Genomic DNA, 21737 nt, shown 5'->3' on the forward strand with positions numbered 1-21737 from the left:
TCAAACTGACATCATTCCTCTTCAATAATTTAGAGAGGTTCCTGGCTGCAGAATTTCCCAGTGCAATACATCTCATGATCTCCTAACTGCTGGTAACAAGTATATTGATGGTAGATCCAAGTAAGATGTAGTTGACAGTCTCAATATTTTTATGGATAACATTCATAAGAATGGAAATTCTAGAATACTTAATTGTGCTCTCATAGAATCTGTACATGGACTAAAAAGTGGTGATTTGAATAAAATACGAAGACATTACATGTTTCAAGGAGACACTTCAGATCATTGATATTTGAATATGATCTTGAATTTATCCCATCTGTATACTTCAAAATAATTTTAAAGACCAGATGAATTGTGAAATTATATGAAGGATATTTACCTACGAAGAGAGCAGAAGGTCATTACAAAGACAGGAGAAAGGGGAAAAAAAATGGATGTCAGAAAAGCCTCTAAAAATTGCATGAGAGCACTGAGACCCAAACAGAAGATTCCAAAGGGCAGCTCAAGAAGACAAAGAAAAGTATTTTAATGGAATATATCGAGAACTAGACTTGGAGAATAAAAAGGGAAGAACTCACTCTTCATATCTCAAGCTGAGAGAACTGAAAAACAAATTTAAGCCTCAAGTTGCAATATTGAAAGATACTGAGAGGACATAAAAAGAAATTAAAGCCTTGTGTCACAGTATTGAAAGATGCTATGGGCAATATATTGAATGAGCCAGGAAGCATCAAAAGAAGATTGAGGGAATTCACAGAGTCATTAAACCAAAAGAACTGACTGGCACTGAAAAATTTCAAGAAGTACCATAGGAGCAGGAACCAATGGTAATGAAGGAGGAAGTTAGAGCTGCACTGAAAGGATTGGAGAGAAAAAAATGGCCACAGGAATCGATGGGATACCAATTGTTCATTTCAATCAGCAGGTACAGCTCTAGATGCACTCACCAGTCTATGCCAGGAAATTTGGAGGACAGCTATCTGATCAATTCATTCCCAAGAAAGGTGATTCAACTGAATATAGAAACTATAGAACACTATTGTTAGTATCACATGCAAGCAAAGTACTGCTGAAGATCATTCAAAACAGCTAGAACAATGCATAAATAGGGAAGTGTCAGAATTTCAAGCAGGATTTGGAAGATGCCATGGCTCCAGGGATATCATTGCTGATGTAAGATGGATCCTGGTTGAAAGAAAAGAATACCAGAAGAACGTCTGTTTATGCTTTATTGACTATGCAAAGGTGACTGTGTAGATCTTAATAAGTTGCTGGCTGACATTGAGAAGAATGGGAATCACAGAGCACTTAATTGTACTCATGTAAAACCTATACTCAGACCAACAGTCTGTGTTGTGTGAACAGGGAAAAGAAATACTATTGTTGTTGTTGTGTGATACCAAGAGTTCCTATATAGTTTTGAACCCTACCTTATCATGAGCCAATCTCACTGTGTCTGACACATTACCCCCGTTATATCGTTATATCAGTTATCATGTCAATCCATCTCATTCTGGTCTTCCTTCAGACTGTCCTCCCACCCATTCCAAGCATGATGTCCTTCTTCAAGAACTAGTTCCTCCTGGCAACATGCCTAAACTATGTGAGATGGAGCTTCAAATTCCTTGCTTCCAAGGAGCAACTTGGTTTCAACCTTCTCCAGGACAGACCTGTCTGTTCTTTTGGTAGCCTATGGCATGTTCAATACTCTTCTCTAGCACCACAACTAAAAGACATCACTGCTTTTTCTTATCGTCCAGCTTTCTGATGCATAGTAAGACATTGTGAAGTCCATGGTTCTGGATCACGTACACCTTAATCTCCAGACTGAAATCATTGCCCTTTAGCACTCTGATGGGTCCCTGACAGCACATTTTCCCCAATGCAATTAGTCTTTGAGTTTCTGACTTCTGGTGCCAGTGGTGAGAATCTTTGTTTTCTTGATGTTGAGCTTCATTATTTATTGGAGACTGCAATCTGTGCCTTTCTGCAGCAAATATTTCAGGTCCCCCTCAGTTGCAGCAAGCAAAATTGTGTCATCCACATAATGCAAGATGTTGAGTCTTCCTCTAATCCTGAGGCTACATTCTTCTTCATAAATTCCAGCCTCCTGAATAATCTGTTCCACATTTAGATTAAACAAGCATGGATAAAGAAAGCATCCCTGATGCACTCCTTTCTTGATTTTGAACCATGCAGTGTTTCCTTGCTCTGTTCTGATGACTACTTCCTGGTCCAAGTATAGGTTTCCACAAGCATAATCAAGTGCTCTGGGATTCCCACTCTTCTCAAGGTTAGCCACAATTTGTTATGATCCACACAGTCAAATGAATGTCTCAGTGAAGTTGATGAAACACAGAGAGACATTTGTCTGGTACTTTCTGCTCTCAGCCAAGATCCATCTCACATTGGCTATCATGTTCCTAGAACCACCGCCTCTTCTAACTCCAGACTGAACTTCTGTTAGTTCTGTTGATATAATGTTCCAGCTGGATTTTATAATCTCCAGCAGTACTATTATTGCATGTGATTTTAGTGATATTTTAGATAATTTCCACACTCTGCAGAATCATTTACCAGGAGGAAGTCTGTGGACAGCCCAACCACTGACCAGAATGTCGCTACCCCTCACTGGCCAGGTTGTCTCTGCCCGAGGACCTGCCAAAAGCACCAACATCACTAGGGAACAGAGGCCTGAGGCATCATATCTGGGCTAGTTTGGATAAGGAGAGAGTGAGCATCTTGCAGGGTGAACGAGAGAAAGAAGGAGAGGGTGGCAGAGCTGGAATGGGAACTGCACCATGACACAGTGTCAAATGGACAGGAGTGACAAATACATAATTAGTCAGCTGTAGAATCGGGAAAGATCTTTCACATGCTCTTTTGGGTGAAATGTTTGTCACATATTGTTCTAAAGTGGAGCACTCAAGTCAAGAAAGACTAGGAAGAAGGATTGACTATCCACTTCTGAAATAATAGGCCTTACAAAACCCTATGTACAATAGAACACACTTAGATTAGACTAGCAGATATTTCCTCAGAAGCTGTGCACCCGTACTGGGAAATACAAAGGAAGAAGAACAGTTGTAAGCAGACACTAGTGATTAGAACATGGAATGTGAGAAGTCTGAATGTAGGAAAATTTTAAATTGTTGAAGAAGAAATGGAAAGCATAAATACTGACAAAGTAGGAATTGGTGAGCTGAGTTGGGGGAAAAAAGAAACAAAAAACCATCTTGAATTGTGAAAGTTGCTGTTAAATGTTTCTTTAGAGTGCTAAAGAGCAAAGATGTTACTTTAAAGATGTTCTTGATCTAAACTATGTTATCTTCACTTGTTTCACATGCATGTAAAAGTTGATCAACACACAAGAAAGATCAAATAAGAATTGTACTGCTTGGTTTGGAATTGGGAAAAGAGTGGAGCAGGGATGTGTTCTGTTACCATACCTGTTCAATCTATAAATCCGAGAAGATGGACCTGTGAAGAAGAATGTGGCATTAGATTTGGTGGGAGACTCATCAATAACCTGCATTATGCAGATGACACAACATTGCTTACTGAAAGTGAGAAGGATTTGAAGCACTTGTTGCAGAAAATCAAGGGATGCAGCCTTCCATATGGATTGCTTCTCAATATAAAGAAAAAAAACACACAAACATTCTTACCACTGGACCAATAGGCTGTGTCATGATGGGTAGAGAAGAGACTGAAGCTGTCAACAGCTTCATCTTGCTTGGATTCACAGACAACATCTTGATAGGGAGCTCTGGTGGCCTAGTGGTAAGAAACTTCCCTGCAGTCCTGGAGGCATGTGGTTCGAGGCCACCAGCTGTTCCACAGGAGAAGGATGGACAATCTCCTCCTGTGTGATTAACTGCCTCTGAAAACCCACTGGAAGGTCTGCTTTGGGTCAGTTCCAACTTGATGGTGAACAAGAGCAACAACAATGAGCAGTCAGGAAATAAGTAGACACATTGTAAAGGGAAAATCTGCAGTTAGGGACCTTTCCAAATTATCAAGGAGTAATGATGTCAGTTTGAGGACTAAGGTGCATCTGATTCATGCCGTGGTCTTTCCAATTACTAACTATGCATCTAAGACCTGGACAATGAATAAAGATGACAGAAAAAGAATTTAGCTACGGTGTTTGGGCTGTGGTGTTGGAGAAGAGTGCTGAACATTCCATGGACAGCCAGGAAAACAACTAAGTCTTGGAGAGGGTGCAGAAGAAGTATTCTTTGGAGATAAGAATGATGAGGCTTCACCTCACATACTTTGGATATATTGTTATGAGATGCTATTCCTTGGAGAGGGACATGACGCTGGGGAGGGGGGAGGGTCAGCAAAGATGAAGAAGACCCTCAACCAGGTGGATTGACAAGATGACTGCTTCAATGGGCTCTTGTGTGTCAGCAAGTGTGAGGATGGCACAGGACAGGACTGGTTTCAGATCTTTTGTTCATAGGGTAACTATGAGCTGTACTTGACTCGATGACACCTAACAACAACAACAATCAAAGTTTTGATGAAGAGTACTGAATATACCATGAACTGCCAAAAGAACCAACAAATTTGTCTTGTAGGAAGTGCAACCATGGTGCTTCTTAGAGAGAAGGATGATGAAACTTCATCTCACATACTGTGGGCATGTTATCAAGAGAGGCCAGTCCCTGGAAAAGAGCATCATGTATGGAAAGATGAAGACTCAGAGGAGGAGAGGAATTGATTCAAGAGCATGGATTTGACATGGTATTTGCAACAATTTGCTTGAGCAGAGTTGAGATATTGAGGATAATGAGAATTGGGCAAGATTTAAATCTGTTGATTTAAATGCAAAGAAGTCACTTTCACAATACCCAATGAAAACAATGTTTTAGATATCAAATTACTAAAATAAAATTTATATATACATTTGTAACATAAAAATCCTGTTTATATGCCTCTTCTTCCTGAAGCCTTCTCTGATCACTCAATTCAATATGACCTTAGAACTTGCTATCACTTCACCTTACTTAAGTTATAATCACAAACAATAATAAGTATAGATGGTTTTCTTATGTATTTATTTGTTGACCTTTTTTCCTTCCTATCTTCACCAGTATATAAAACCTATGGAAACAGAAAATAGTTTACCTTATATCACTATGAGTGATCAGGAACAGCCAGGAATTATGAAAAATTAAATTATCATGCTTTCTTTTTAAAAGCAGAAATTTGACTAGTGCATTTTTCCCATAGATGGCAACTTCTTGAATAATTTGCTTATCATAAAGATTGAACATATATGGAAACAGGAAATAACCCTGACACATACCTTTCTTAATTTTAAACTACATAGTGTTCCCTTACTTTACTTTGTCTTGTCACGTAGCCTTTTGAAACCTCCTGTTCAGCCCCTTAATGTCTTGATTTCTTCTTTCTGCTTTGGCTTCACGATGCTCCGGTTCAATATTCTGACATTGATTTTGGTCTTTTCTTCCCCCTCTGTCTTTGCAACAACCTTTTGCACTCTTCCTGGATGATATTCTTGATATCTTCCCATATCTCATCTGGTTTTCACTCATTAGTGTTCAAAGTCTCAAACGTGTTCCTGAGATGGTTCTGAAATTCAGATGGGATAGACTCAAACTCATATTTTGGTTCCTGTGGGCTTGATTTCACTTTCCTTAGCTTCAGCTTAAACTTGCATATGAGTAGTTAGTGATCTGTTCCACAATCAGCACCAGGCCTAGTTTTCACAGCTGATATTTAGCTTCTCAGGGATTCTTTCCAACGATGTAATCTATCTGATTCCTATGCATACCATCAGGTGAAATCCATGTGTATAGCCTGCATTTATGTTTCTTGTAAAATGTATTTGCAATGAATTAATTGTTGATTATGCAAAATTCTGTCATCCTATCTCCAGCTTAATTTCTGTCACCAAGTCCATGCTTTCCAACTACTGACCCTTCTTCTCTGTTCCCAGCTTTTTGTATTCCAGTCACCCATTATTATTAATGCATCTTGATTGCAAGTTTGATCGATCTCTGACTTCAAAAGTTGGTAGAAATAATCTATTTTCTCTTCTTTGGCTCTGGCTGTTGGTGCATATATGTGAATGATAGTGATATTCACATGACAAGACAGAGTATTACAATGAAATGTGCAAAGAGCTGGAGTCAGAAAATCAAAGGGGCCGAACTCGCTCAGAATTTCTTAAGCTCAAGGAACTGAAGACGAAATTCAAGCCTCCAGTTGCAATACTTAAGGATGCTTTGGGCAGAATATTGAATGATCCAGGAAGTATTAAAAGAAGATACAAAGAGTATACAGAGTCATTATACCAAAAGGAATTGGCATACACAGAACAATTTAATGAAACAATATATGAGTAAGAGGCTATGGTGATGAAGGAAAAAGTTCAGACTGCTTTGGAAGAATTGGCTAAGAAAAACTCTCCAGGAATTAATGGAATACCAACTGACATATTTCTGCTAATAGATGCTGTCCTAGATGTGCTTTCCAAGTTGTGCCAAGAAATCTGAAGAGTAACCACTTGGCCATCTGACTGGAAGAAATCGGTATTTGTTCCCATTCCAAAGAAAGGTGATCCCACAGAGTGTGGAAATTATCGAACAATATCATTAATATCACATGCAAGCAAGATTTTGCTGAAGATTATCCAAAAACAACTGGAACATCACATCAACAGAGAACTGTCAGAATATTCTTGATATTTCTCAATATCAAGAAAAAAAAGATTCTAACCACCAGGCTGATTTACAGAATCATAACGAATGGTGAAAAAATAGAAATTTTTCAAAAATATGGTTTGCTTAACCAAATAGTCAACAATCTTGGCACCAGCAGAAAGGAAATTAAAAGCCAGGAAATTAAAATTGCAATGGGAAAGTCTGTAATTAGAGACCTCTCTAAAGTACTGAAGGGCAACGATATCAGTCTGGAGACTAAGGTGCACCTGATATATGCCATGGTCTTTGCAATCACTTGCTACACGTCAGAGAGCTGGACAATGACTAGGGATGATAGGAGAATTGATGCCTTTAAGCTGAGATATTGGAGAAGAATATTGAATATACCATGGACTGCTAAGAAAAGTGAAGCCGGGCTGCTCCTTGGAGGCAAGGATTTTGAAGCTTCGTCTGACATACTTTGGACATGTTGCAAGGAGGGACCAGTCCTTGGAGAGGGAAGTTATGCTTGGGAGGGTGAAGGGACAGCTCAGGAAAGGAAAACCCTCTATGACATAGATTGATTCAGTGACTGGGGTCATGGATGTAGGTGTGACAGAGATGGTGGTATTGGCAGAGTATTAGGCCGAGTTTAGGGCTGTCGTACATAGGATTGCAGATGATTTGAAGGCACATAACAACAACAACAACAGTGTTCCCTTGCTTTGTTTTCACAACAACCTCTTGGTCTAGGTAGACGTTTCACATCGATTCAATTAAATGTTCTGGGACTCTCATTTTTCTGAAGGTTAGCCATGCTTTATTATGATCCATACAGTCAAACATCTTTGCATAGTCAATAAAGCACAAATATTCTGGTATTCTTCACTTTCAGCCAGAATCCATCTGATATCAGCAGATACATCCCTGGTGCCACAACCTCTTCTAAATCCATTTTTAATACCGAGCAATTCTCTATCTATATACTGTTTTAGCCATTTATGGATAATCTTCAGCAATATTTTGTTTGCATGTGATGTTAATGATATGGTTTGATAATTTCCACAAGCTGTTGAATCTCCTTTCTTGGAAATGGGAGCAAATATTGGATCTTGTCCAGTCAGTTGGCCAAGCAGCTGTCCTCCAAATTTCTTGTTCCAAGCAGACTGGTAAGCACATCCCGGGCTGTATCTGTCATTTGAAACATGTCAATTGGCATCTCGTTAATTCTTGGAGCATTAATTTTTACCAATGCTTTTTTTTGCAGCTTGAAATTCTTTCTTCCTTGTTACTGTAATGAGATGCTATTTTACTACTGTTTTGCTTTCCATTTCTAACAGCCAATGAAGAGAGTTCTGGTGACCTAGTTGATAGGAAGTTTTACTGCTAAACCAAAAGTCAAACTTCTCTGGTGGCTTAAATATACTAGTTGTTTTGAAGGAGAAAGATTAGTAACTTCCTGTTGAGCTATGTATAGCCTCAGAAACTCGGTGGGTGTCCATTATGAGTTGATTTTGACTAGATGACAATGAGTTTTCAGTGAGAATCGCTAATGATCTCAAACATTTCTTCATGTGTTTTTTGTCAGCTGAATGTCATCTTTAGTAAAGTGTCATTTCATGTTCTCTGCACACTTTGTAATCACATTGGTTCTTTTCCTTTTTTAATGACATGTCAGAGGTTTGAAAATAAATGTTAAAGATTATTCAATTGTCAGATATGTTGTTGCCAGATATTTTGTCATAAATCTGTAGGTTTCCTTTTTTCTCTGTTATTGTTTTTAGGTGCCGTCAAATTGAGTACAGCTGACAGCGACCCTATGAACAGAAGACCTGAACCCACTCCTATCCTGTGCCATCCTCAACCCTGTCTGACACACAGAGCCCATTACAGCAGTCCCTGCATCAAACCACCCAGTGGAGGGTCTTTCCTTCGCCGACCCTCCACCCTTCTCAGCATCATGTTCCTCTCCAAGGAATAGCCCCTCCTAGCGACATGCCTAAAGTACGTGAGGCAAAGCCTCATAATTCTTGTCTCCAAAAAGCACTCTGGTTATGCCCTCTCAGGGGCATATCTGTTTGTTCTCTTGGCCATCCATGAGATGTTCAGAACTCTCCTCCGATACCATAGCTCAAAGGTGTCAATTATTTTTCTGTCATCCTTATTCATTGTAAAATTCTCAGATGCATAGCAAGTGATCCGAAAGACCATGGCTTGAATCAGACACACCTTAGTCCTCAAACTGACATCATTACTCCTCAATAATTTGGAGAGGTCCTTAACTGCAGATTTTCCCAGTGCAATGTGTCTCTTTTTTTCCTGTCTCCTCGTACCAAGGTTGTTAATTGTGATCCAAGCAAGATGAAGCTGTTGGCAGTTTCAATCTCCTCTTCATCCATCATGATGCTGCCTATTGGTTCAGTGATAAGAATCTCTTTTTCTTTGATTTTTTCTTCAGGACCAATCTGTTGAAGATTTCATTTTAGAAGGTCCTGATGAACCAGTTTATTCTCAGCTGATTGTATTTGCACTTATATTTGATAGTCTATTTATACTATAGAATAGGGTTCCTAAATGTGTCCTAATTTATTTTCTATTACGTGGAATCTTTTGCAAGGTTTTGACAACAGTCCAGAGGAAATCTAAATGAATATAAGTTTGTGGAGAGAATGACATGTGAAAAGCAACAGTCCTAACCAGAAAGAAAATTAACATTGGAGTAGGAAAAGTAGAGATCTGTTATGTTGGTTTTAAATCTGATGTAGAATACTCAGAAAGAAAAATCTTGGTTTAATATAAGAAATGGGTTTTTTTTGAAACAGATGAGGGAGAACTATTTAAAAGGGACATATGAATGGGTATTCTTGTCATTACAGAAGTCCAGAGTGAAGGCTGCATAGTGGAGTGGATTTGGGGGGAGGGATTGCATAACAATGAAAGAGTATTTCTTTTTTTTTTCAAGGAGAAGAATGAATTGGGGGGAGAGGGTGGGGAGGGAGAAAAGTGCAACAATGAATGACTGGAAAGCCCAAGTCTTTGTAAACTTTCATTAAAATTAATTAAAAAAAAAAAAGAGGAAAAAATAGTCCTAATGGTTGGGTCACAAATTGAAGGAGTCAAAACCATTCTAGATCAGATCATGAATACTATCTTCTGAGGTGCTTTCTACTGTAAACCAAGTTTTGGATAGATGGTTCCACAGCCCTTTCCAAGTTCTGAAATATAATATTTAGCAATATCCCTGCTATGATTATTAAGATTGAAAGGATTATACGTGGATATTTTGACAAATCTACAAATAATTCTTTGTTGAGACAGAACCTATTTTCGAGTGTAGCAGTGACATAGGCTGTTACATATCTAAGTCAATCGTAAGTGGCATGTGCTATGCACTGGAGGAAGCTGTTTTTAGGTTCCATCAAGTTGACTATGACTTACAGTGACCCTATGAATAGATCTGAGTTTTGTCCTAACCTGCACCAGCCTCAAGGTTTCTGATAAATTCAAGCCCATTGTTAGAGACACTATATCAATTTATATTGAGCGCCTTTCTCTCTGTCACTGATCATCTACCTTTCCTAGTAGACACTTCTGCTTTAAGCACTACTTCCTGTTGAGAACTGACTTAATGTCAATAGGTTTGTGGTGCTCCCTTTTTCTTGACAAGATTATCTGTGATCATATGATGAGCCTGGTTGTTACCGAGTGCCATGAAGTCAATACAAACTCTAATGACCCAACCACTGACTTTTAGTTAGTGGCTGAACATTTATTCATCCTGTCACCAGAATACCTTAATGCCCTTCAAAGATTTGCTCTTGTAGTTCATGACATTTGCTATTGCAAATACAAATATCCTCCCATTCCAAAGAGGTTTCCTCAGATTGCAGGAGTTAAGGGTGCCTTACAAATTGAGCAAGTGCTAAATTCTCAAAGCTCACTGCAATGACTTTCACATCTGTTCTATTGAGGAGTACATTACTTTTACAATTGCATTACAATCATTACAAATGCACCTGCAAGTCTGATACCAACGAAGTGTTGACGTGCTGGGACTGTGCACAGACCTACACATGTCTGTGTAGGGTTTACAGAAATGGCATGTGAGAAATGAGAGGGGAAGTAGCAAAGTAGAAAAGAGGGTGATGATTCAGAGAAGCAGACTAAAGTAATTTTCTTTACTTTCTTTTTTTTCTTCTCTTCTTGCTTTTTCCCTTCCCCCCCCCCCCCTTTTTTTTTTTTCCCCCCCCCCCCCCCCTTTCTTTCTCCGCGTTTTCCTTTCAGCTTCGGTTCTCCCTCTGCGCGGGAGGAGGCTGTGAGCTGCAGCATACTCAGTGCTGGAATGAGGAGTAATTGAGCTGGAGAGGAACCCAAGGTACCTTTCTCTGGTGTCACTGCTGCAGCCTCCAGCGCTAGGTCCCCGGTTCCGCCGCCGTCACCGCTCTTCCCGGTGCAAAATCGCCTGCAAAGATAGCAAAGCCACCACAGAAGTTGCCTGGCTTAAGACACTAGAGGCATTGGCTTGACAACTTTTCACGTCATTTTCTGCGCTGGAGCTCCTTGTCGCCTCTCGCAGCCCTTCCCAGCGCACATCACCAGCGCCCATGGGGCAGGGGCAGGGCAGCTTGCAGCACTAAGCGAAACCGGACCTGAGCCCGTGATGTCCGGCACGAAATTGGAGGAATCTCCCCCTTGTCGCAACTGGTCATCTGCATCGGAGCTGAATGAAACTCAAGAGCCTTTTGTAAATTGCACTGGCTATGACGACGAGGAATTCCTGCGGTTCCTGTGGAGGGAATACCTACACCCGAAAGAATATGAGTGGGTCCTGATCGTAGGGTACATCATCGTGTTCGTCGTGGCCCTCATTGGGAATGTCCTAGGTGAGTTTCTTCCTGGGCAGCTTTCCAAATGCTGTCACCATCCCCTCTGACCCAGACTGAGAAGGCTGAAGCCCCCTCCCTCTTCCTGGGATGTAAACAAAGAGGTCTACCGCTCCTGGGTGGGGTTTTCTATTTAAAAGGTAGCAAAAAAAAAGTTTTTGGGTTTTTTTTTTTAAATTCTAAGTACCTGCACCTATACTGTTTCCTGCAAGGAGAAGAGGGAAACGGCGTTTCTTTTGCTTGCACCTAGGTCATAAGCTCACGGAGAGGGACAGTGACAGTGGTCTGCAGGTGAATGTGGTTGAGTGTGTAAGGCATTACTCATGATTTGTGCAAAGCGCCCGAGGGTTTCAGGTGTTTGCGGGAGAGAGGAACCTTGTAAGGGCGCAAACCTGAGCCAGAAAGAGCAAGCTCTCTTTGGCTGCCGGAGTCACGGAGGATTTATGATCTAGGTAGCGTGTCCTTTGGCAAGGAGGGTTAAGTTAGCCTCTTGCCAAGAGGTGATAATAAAGAGACAGAGAATGGAGACAGAAGCAAAGCAGGGGTGTGTGTATTCACGCACTCTTCGAAGCTGAATTTAAAAGGAGCCTTGCCGGCAGCAAGAAGGAGGGGCATCTGAGAAAAGTAGCAAAGAAATCACAATCATTCATCTTTTGATCCATCCATTCATTCATTCACGCAGTCTTGGTTTTTGTTTTTATTTTTATTTTTTAAGCCTGATAGTACTGGGGTTCCAGAAATATTGGTATTAAGTGATCTTTTTACCCCTTCCCAAGATGAAGTTTAATGCTGAACTGTGCATGTGTCAAGGTTTGTATACAAACCTGGACTTCCTTGTTCCATCTCCTTCCCCACATAATTCCTGAAGGTTGGGAGCAGGATGCTTGGGAGATAGGATGGGTGCTAAGAGTGGTGATCAGAGCAAGAAAGCAATTCACTTAGCGGGTGAGGGAGAGAGCTCTGGAGAGGAGGAAAGGGTTAACATAAATTGTGAATGGAAGGAGCCCAGCATGTACCTTGGTGAATGGAGAGTGGGAGGCATTTGAAATGCAGAGGGCAGTGTGGAGGAAGTCTCTGTCAAAAATGACAGGAGATGGGGCAGGCTAAGAGAAGATGCTCTTCATTTCCCATTATGAGGAAGGTGAGTGGGGTGAGGGAAGCTAGGGAGCTTTGAAGTTAAAAGCAAAGGATTTGTAGCTGTGATGGAGAATGATAAGGAACTTATCAGGCATTTCAGCCCTAGCCTGATTTACCTTCTCCCCAAGTGAGCAGATCTGGGCAAGAGGCTTCCAAAGCATTGTCTCTCACACGGATTCAATTGGCAGAGTAGCTGATTGTGTGTGACTGAGAGGAAATCTTGAGAGAGTTAGTGGAATATTATTTGATGAGAAAAGTAAGAAAGCTCTGGGAAGTTCACTTGTCTTTTTCTTCCATTCTCACACTACACATTTTTTCTTACCCTGATTTTTTGGTGGGAAACATTAAGAAGATAATATTTGGGGGGAGGCAAGCAAGCGAATGAATGAAGGTGGAAGTACATATGCTTAGATCTTTAAATTATGCATAATGTTAAAAATTATAATGTCTTCCTTACTTCCTTTTTTCTTGGTCTCTCCATCTTTCAGACCACAACTCTGAAGACATATGGTCACTCACATAGCACCATTTTACTGCATTATGCAAAAACTAAATGATAAATACATACTTAAAATTGGACATCATTTAAATGCCTGCTGTGTACCAAACTCTTTCATATATAGTCTCAGCCTCAGAGTTAATATTCAGGACAATTTACATTTTACAGAAGAAAAATCAAGAGTAAGTGAAGATGGCTTATTAAGGGACATGATTCAGGTTCAGATCCATTTGCTTTGACCTCACATCCAAAATTCCCCATTACTATTCCACTCTACAGCCAGAATGAATTCTCTGGTCCTGGTTCCCTGCACATCTAGTTAATGTGTTTCCTGCTGCCTCCTGCATCAATGCCCACTGCCAATAAATTACCATGAAGGGTTAATGACACTGCCATTTCTCTCATCAATAAACCTATCCAGCAAAGAATGGGATTGCTTTGCGTTAAAAATATGACTTTGTTTTTCTGTATTCTACTTTGGTATTTTGTCATGTTGGCTTTACACAGACCTGCGATGCACCGTTTTTATGTCCCCAAAGCATTGTCTATAGGCACATATTTGCTAGCTTAGGGAGTTTTAGTCTCAAGAAGGAAACACTTTTACAGGAAATCTACTTGTTTCGTAATCTCAAGGAAAGAGCACTATCCACAGTACAAAGTGCTGAAATGGCCAATTCCACTCATCTTAAAAAAGAAAGATTTACTCAAAGTTCTGTGCTTTCAAGACACTGACAGCTATTTTGCTCAAGACTGCATAATGCTAGAATGCTCTCTAACTGAATGGAACCTCATTCTTTGTTGGCATATTCTCTGAAAGTTGGTAAGCTTTAAATTTGACATTTAAACAAATGAGTAGTGTTATTACTCATAGACAACCTCCTGCTCTTCAATATCACTGTCAAATTTGCAAAACGGATTAGATTGGGAATCACTTTTGGTATAAAAAATCTTATGCAGACAATGGCAGGATAAGAAATTATATTATTCATTCAAGAGAATATAAAGAGGAAACATTGCCTGTGAAGGTGAAATACCACCATCTAGGCAGTAGATATAATCACTGTTCCTTCAAGGACCTATCACCCTTCAACATTTTCATGTAACTGAATACTTACTTGGTCAAATGAAATGTTTTTTAATTTATCAACTCAGTGTCATTAGATAAAAGTCACTTTCTCCTCTATATCCTATTATGATGTGATGTAACAGAATATGCCTTCATTAGACTGTCAAAGTTACACTTCTTTTTCTCTCGCTGCCCCCACCTTTACACTAGCAAACCAACCTTCCCAGAGATGGAAAGGTTTCCTGTGGGAAAATGTGACATAAGCAATTACAAGATGTAATTAGTATTATATATATATTTATATAATATAATAATTAATATTATATATTAATATTATAAGATGCAAACACTATAGGTTCAGTTTCAAAAGTATTTAACCCTGATAAAGACATATGATGCTATACATCACTGTATGATTTTAACCCCTAGGAAGGACAGTGAGGTATGGTCTTATCTGAAAGGTAATATACCAGTACTACAGGAGAAAGATGGGTAATCTCCTCCTATGCAGTTTGCTGCCTCTGAAAACCTGCTGAAGGGTATTGAGTATGAGTTGACGTCAACTTGATGGTACATAATGATAACAATACACCAATGGTCTCTCAAACATATAACTTAATCCTAAGTATATATTATACTATAGCTAAGTAGATATAACTATTTTACAAGTACATTTTAAACAATATCATGTATTAAAAATTAACAAGTGATATATGATAGGGTATTATGGTTATCACAAGAGTCCAGAATTAAGGTTGCATAGTGGAGTGTACTCTGGGCTGGGGGATTATATATCAATGAAGGAATTTTTCTTTACTTTTCAAAGAGAGGCGCAAACTGGATGGGGGGTGGGAGGCAGTGGTGGGCAGGGAGAAAAATTCAACAACGAATGAATGAAAATCCAAAATATCTGTAAATGTTCATTAAAATTAATAAAATTTTTTTTTAAATTAACGTATTCTAGGAGCAGAGGTCATGGGGACAGTCAAAGTAATATATTTTTTGTAATTCTTACTCTTGGTTTATTTCACTGAAATGAGAAAGAGAGATAACTTCTAGTCAGTTTCAAAATTAAAAATATTGAAACTTAAAAACTCTTTACCTGTCTTCTTAATTCAATGGGATTATATATATATATATATAAAGATGTCAGTCTACCTGAGCTTCTCGCTTTATGTATTAGCAAGTTGCTGAATATTTGAAATCTAATATTTGCAGTTGTAGCATATGATTGCAGAAATAGTGTAATAGAAGGTTTTGTAGAAATATCATGAGGGTCACTTATGGGTCTGTTCCAACTCAATGGCACACAACAACAACTATATAGAGAAAATATAGGGAGCTCTGGGGCCCATTAGTAAGATTCTACTGGTAAGTGCAATCCAATCCCAAAGGCACCAGGCTCAAATCCACCAAAATCTCTGTAGGAGAAGGATGGGCCATCTCCTCCCCTGTGATTACTGCTTCTGAAAAACCCACTAGAGGGGCAGCTATGGGTCAGTTCTGACTCAATGACACACAACAACAGCATATATTCCCACACAAAATTCTGTTATATCCGTAACAACTTATAACAACCTTCCATCAGGTTTTTGAGGCAGTTAATATTTATGGAAGGAGATTGATTATTTTTCTCCCTTGGAGAAGCTAGAGTAATTTAAAGAACTAAATTTTTGGTTAACAGCAAAAATTATTATAAATTGTGTCTCCAGCAGCACTAAGTAATTCTGGTTTATCCCTCCATCCAAACATAGAAGTGTCCTTCAATTTTCTTTTCAGTTATCACCTATTTCCACTGTTGCCCCATAGCTCTCAATCTCTTAATGTCTTCTGTGTAACCTTTTCCCAATGGATGTTTTCCTAAAAGGTATCAATGAAATAGAGTTGACACTTAACTCTCTTCTATACCAGCTTCTTTCATCTATCACCCTTAAGGTATTTAGTGTCTTCAGACTGGCCACTCAGTATTGCCTTTTACTTCTTTATGAAAATCATTTCTGACTCTGTTGAGCATGCATGTTCTCAGTCTCAAATTTGCATATCCTGTGTTCCTTTCAAGCAGAAAATTTTAAATGTTTGCTAGTCTATCACTAACACTCTTAATTTCTCTCTCTCTCTCTCATCCACACACTATATAATCACTACATCACCATGTTGATGAAATTAAATTAATGTGCATTGCCCAATAAGAGATTTACCCAATAACATTTAAGGAAAAATGACTGAGTGGGATTGAAGGAATGTGTATAACTGGGATTGCCTTTACACCCCTAGTCCAATGTCCTAGATATTGAAATGGCAAAGTTTCAAGTTTCTTCTACTCCTAAGCCTAAGAGATATTTCCTTTCAGCCTCTCCCACTGCCTAATTCAGTTCCACGACCATTTATGAACTCACCGTTTCTTATGCGGAAAGCGGAAAGAGGTCTGAAATAATGCATTACTCATTTCTATAAAAACTCAAATTTATAGTGACTCTGAGAGGTAACATTAACCTCTGAGCTTTATGCTTGTTATGTGTTTTTAGTCATAAATGGACAACTTATCTGAACATGACTTGAACTCCTGAATTTTGCTAGCCCTGTACCTACTTAGTTGTACTCAGTATAATGAATCACGTTTTCAAATTGAATGGCTTTCTTTCAGAGAAATACAGCATTTAACATGGGCAACAATGCTGAGAGTGAGATGTGTCACTGATAATAAAATGAATTCTCCATACATTTTAAAAAATGAGAAAAGTAAAATTATGAAAAATCATTAATCTTCAAAGCAAGACAAATCTCAAACTCAAGTATGAATAACCTCAATGTCCAAATTTTTGAGTTTTCATGTTAGTTATCTAGTCCATTCTGGCTGACAGTGATCCAAAGAACTTCTCTGTGGGATTTTCAGATCAGTGAACTTTCAGAAACGAATGGCCGGGCATATCTTCTAAGATGCTTCAATGTGGGTTTGGACCACCAAAATATGACTAGTAAACTAATGCACAACTGTGCCACATAGGGGCACTTTCTTGGTTTTTGTAATGTATTTACATCAATTTTTGCTCTTTTGCAGTTCAGATTATATTGTGACTTACTTATTTTTTTTTTGTTACTCATACAATGCAGCTATATGAGAGTGCTAAAGTCCCCGAATTTTTGCTCAACTCCTCAAATTTCAAACTCTTCAACATCCCTCCACTGCAGATGTTATTTTACTATTTAAAGATATACTGTAGCCCCCAAAGAATACTTATTATCTACTATGTGCCAGATACTGTATGCCTATCTTCATTCCTATGTATCTTGTTGATGCCTTTTAACAGTCTTGCAATGAAAAGATTAATAGTTTAGTTTCAAAAAATGAGGGTGGGGAGTTTATGAAACTTAGAAAGTTATTTTAACATGTTCCAAAAGTTTTGAGAAACATGAAGTGACAGACTAGCGTTTAAATAAGATTTATGAGATTCTTTGATGCACACTTGTCCCCTGACTTAATCTGTCTCTACTTCAGAAGCACAGAAGAAGGGGTAGGGTATTGCCACTCAGGTGTGCTGGCTAGGTGATTTACAGAGTTATCCTGGTGTGTTGCTATTGCTATTTCTCTGATAGGCTGCACTTCCTCAGTTATGGTGATGAGCTTCTTTGATAAGCTAATCAAGGTCATACTTTAGTTTCTTTAAAAGAAAAAAAAAGTCAAGGCAAAATAGATGTTGTCAAAAATGGTTTTGCATGTTTGGGGGATGAAGGCTGTTGAGTCACTGTAAAAAAAGAAAAAAAATAGACAATGTGTCCAAGGAATATTTTGTGATTGAAAGGACTGTCTTCAGTCTTAATTTAGGACTGTCTGATTATTTCACCTGGAGACTTCATTTATATAAGGTCCTTTAATGCCTCCTTTAATTTTTGTTTTAAAATAAAGAAGAATTTTTTATTAATTTTGAAAAATATATTCTTTTTCTTTGATTGATTAGGTCATTTTTTACATGATTGGATTTCTAGAACACAACAGTGTTATGTCCAAAGAACAATTACCTATCATAACAAATGTGAAATGACCTTTAAAAGCTGACTATGGAGTATTTTAAGATGCTATTGGATGGAATGCATTAGACACTTTGTCATTCTTTTGGATAAAGGGCTGGATTTATTAATTTCAACTTTGTTCTCACGTGAGAAGTGAACTTGTAATCAAGTAAATAGATTAGCTAGAAATTTAAAATCACATTGAATCCCTAGCCAGTAAAACTGTTTTTTTTAAAAAAAAGGTCCAACCTACAAGACTACTTATTTTATATTTAAAAATATTTAGAGTTGTTGTCATTAAATCTTTGCCAGTCATTTTGCTTTCAACACTTACTAGTTTAAAAACCATATTTAGTATCAGTGTCATTTTTACTCTTGGGACGACATTATTATTATATCTACTGTTTATTTGTTCTTTACAAAAGCTTATGAGATAAGTTTTATATCATGAAAAAGCTCAAGTAACTGATGTGATTAATAGTCACTTTGTAAGAAAAACATAGGCAAATAGCAGTCCCAAGGGGTTGTGTGTCACTGTGGGAAGAGAAGCCTGGTTTCCTGTCTTTTAACAGCCAAGACAGGGGACACTAACTACTTTGAGCTGTCTTTCAATTTTACAGACATGAACCAAATTCACAAATCTGACAAAAATAAATGTCAGTGTTTTCACTTGCAAGGAGTTATTTTTGTAAATTAGACTATTTCAAACCCTTTCCATAATCATGGCCAGATCATAGACAAATATACAAGAGGATCTTCAGTGGCCTGAAAATCTAAACAACACATAGTATGGGGGGGAAAGTTCAAATTTTTTTTAACTTATCTTGACAAAAATCATTATTGTTGTAATACATTTAACATGTATTGTGGATTGGAGAGTTTAATCCAGTGACCCAGAGGTCAGTCATCATTCGTGTTTTAGGAATCACTTCGATATGTAGTTCCTCTTCATGTCTCATTTCCTAGCATTCACATGCTTGTGCAGTCCCCTTCTATGTTGCACCAAGATTAGTCTGATCTACAAACATTGCACAAAAGAAGTCATAGTACCTTACTCTCAATCTTATAATATGAACTTCATCTCCTATTTTAAGTGTCCTTTTGCTCTTGAACCTTTTGCTCTTAGAAAACTTAAGCTTCCTTGTGTGAACATGCTTCCTGGTAAGGACATGAAACATTTAGCTAACATCCACAAAAGAGACCAAGAGGAACTCTTAACTACCAGAAAAAGCCCATTTGGTATTAAACCTTTAAACCTTTCAGCTCATGTCGAGTTTGAAAATTACTGCAATCCTTTGACTGTACTGTAATAAGAAATACTGAGACATAATCATGTAGCTAAGCTTCTGGTAGAGTCTTGGCCTGTTGGAAACTGCAAGAAAATAAAATTTACCTTTCTTTAAGTTTGGGATTTCAGGAGTCCATGAGTGGCACAAATGATTAAGCCCTACGTTAACCATTTGTGGACAGTTCAAACATTTTCAGAAGGACTTGGAAAGGCCTGGCAATCTGTTGTAGAAGGTCACAGACGTGAAAATCCTCTGAAAGACAGCTCCACTCTGAAACACATGAGGTTAGCAAGAGGCAAAATCAACTTGATGCCACTTAGTTAGTTTAGTTAGAAGTTTGGTGATTAAGTTGTAATAAAGTGTTTACAATTGCCATGGGAGCAAAAGAATGAAGTACATAAAATAAAAAAAAAATAAAAATAGACTAACCCTTACCTTACCTTGGCTCAAGAAGCAGCACAAGCAAGTTATAGTCATCATTATTTCACCAAAAGTAGTACCATTATGTCAACTTAACTGCTAAGGTATAACTGCTAGGAAATGTAGAGAAACCTTATCTTTGTCATAGAACCTATACGATAGTTAAAAGTGTTTTAAGTAGCACAAATTTAAAATGAGATAATTTAGAGATATCTGTCACCAGAACTCACCTTGGCCAATAGAAGGAACTGGGAATAGTGAGAGACTGCCAATTATTGTCTAAGGGCTAGTGATTCGAAGGCAGGGAAAGTTCTGGGGTCAAGAAACTTAGACTCTGTTGTAGAATGGGACTGTCCTTGGGGTTGGGGAGAGACTGAGTAAGATGGGTTCAATATACTGCACTGAAACAGAGGAGGGAGAAAACTGTTTAAAAGATATATGTGACTCGGTATTTCTGTCCTCACAGGAGTCTAGAGCGATGGCTACATGGTGGAGGGGACCTGGGAGAGGGTTTGTAAAACAATGAAAGAATCTTTTCTTTTACTTTTGCATAACTTTTGACTCATGTACTTATAACTTGTTAGTTAAATTTGTGTCTTCTAGGTTGCAACACCCCCATGATACATCTTCAAGGATATGAACATGTACGGCTAAGCACAATTAATAACAGTGCATCTAAATTCCAAAATAAATCTCCATAATAGTCTATGTGTTTCCTACTGCCAAAGGGGCCCTTTAGAGTAGTGAGAGAAGATCTTCACCCTAAAACCCACAGCCTCCCTTTTCAGCAGGAAGTAGCTAAGAGAATACGCCATCCCCTTTCCCTTATGAATCAAGGTGAAGTCTCTCTCAGGGAGGAGTGATAGGGAATGGCAAGGGACACAATGACAAAGGAGATTAAACAGAACTGGCTTTGACAAGCACTGTGGCAATTGGACAATTAAAACAGACATTCGGAGGGTGGGGGAAGAAGAATAAACTGGGGAGGAGGGTAGAGAATGGTACAGCAATGAAGGAATGAAAACCCAAAATCCCTGTAAATGTTCATTAAAACTAATAAAATTTAATAATAATAAAAAAAGAAAAAAAAAGAAACTTACACTCTAGTTGAAGAGAGAGAAACATAGATAATCTCAACATTCTTAAACAAGTGCTTAAACACATGGGAGACCAGGTTGTAGTTTAAGCATGTGAGGGGGACATTTAAGCTGCATTTAGGGGATTAGAGAAAAATTCATGAGGTGCGGGAACCTAAACTGAATTTTAATGGATGAAATTCAAGTCACTCAGGTGAGGAAAATTGGTTAAGGATGTTCTCAGAAGACAGGACAACATGAACAAAGCCAAGGAGGTGTGCAACAGCCTGGGCTGTGGAGGAAATGTTAAGTAGTTCAGTAACTTTAGTATAAAGGCAAATGAGAATTGTCTGGAGATGAGGCTGGAACAACAGATAAGTCCCAAAAAGTCCTGAAAGACTTCATGTCCTGTACTCAAGAACTGGGCTTCTATAGTACGAACCATTACAAGATTTTGAGGAGAGTGTTTTTAATGTATTTGTATTTCAGGTGGTGGGAAGCGGGTGAGTAGTGTAGTAGACGATAGAGATATATCAAGTTTCAGAAAGGATTTGGGACAAGATTTTGTGCCCTATATGTGGTTTATCTAATAAGGCCTGCCTTAACTGTGAAAAGAGCATTACTATTGAGTCAGAATGACTCCTAGAAGACCCTGTAATAGGTTTGGTTTTGTTTTTTT

The 21737-nt window shown here is 38.5% G+C and overlaps 1 protein-coding gene across 1 annotated transcript in view; it reads left to right on the forward strand.

Annotated features, from left to right (window-relative positions):
• Nucleotides 1-10965: 10965 nt before the first annotated feature.
• The window catches only part of HCRTR2 (hypocretin (orexin) receptor 2), a 156363-nt gene continuing 145591 nt past the window's right edge, over nt 10966-21737 (forward strand). Inside the window, exon 1 of the mRNA XM_006893137.1 lies at nt 10966-11563. Coding sequence (XP_006893199.1) covers nt 11341-11563 — 223 coding nt within the window. The 5' untranslated portion in view covers nt 10966-11340. The remainder of the gene's footprint in view (nt 11564-21737) is intronic.

This window comes from Elephantulus edwardii, unplaced genomic scaffold, assembly GCF_000299155.1.
Source record: "Elephantulus edwardii isolate Elephantulus edwardi_28Jun2011 unplaced genomic scaffold, EleEdw1.0 scaffold00124, whole genome shotgun sequence".
NCBI classification, from domain to species: Eukaryota; Metazoa; Chordata; class Mammalia; order Macroscelidea; family Macroscelididae; genus Elephantulus; species Elephantulus edwardii.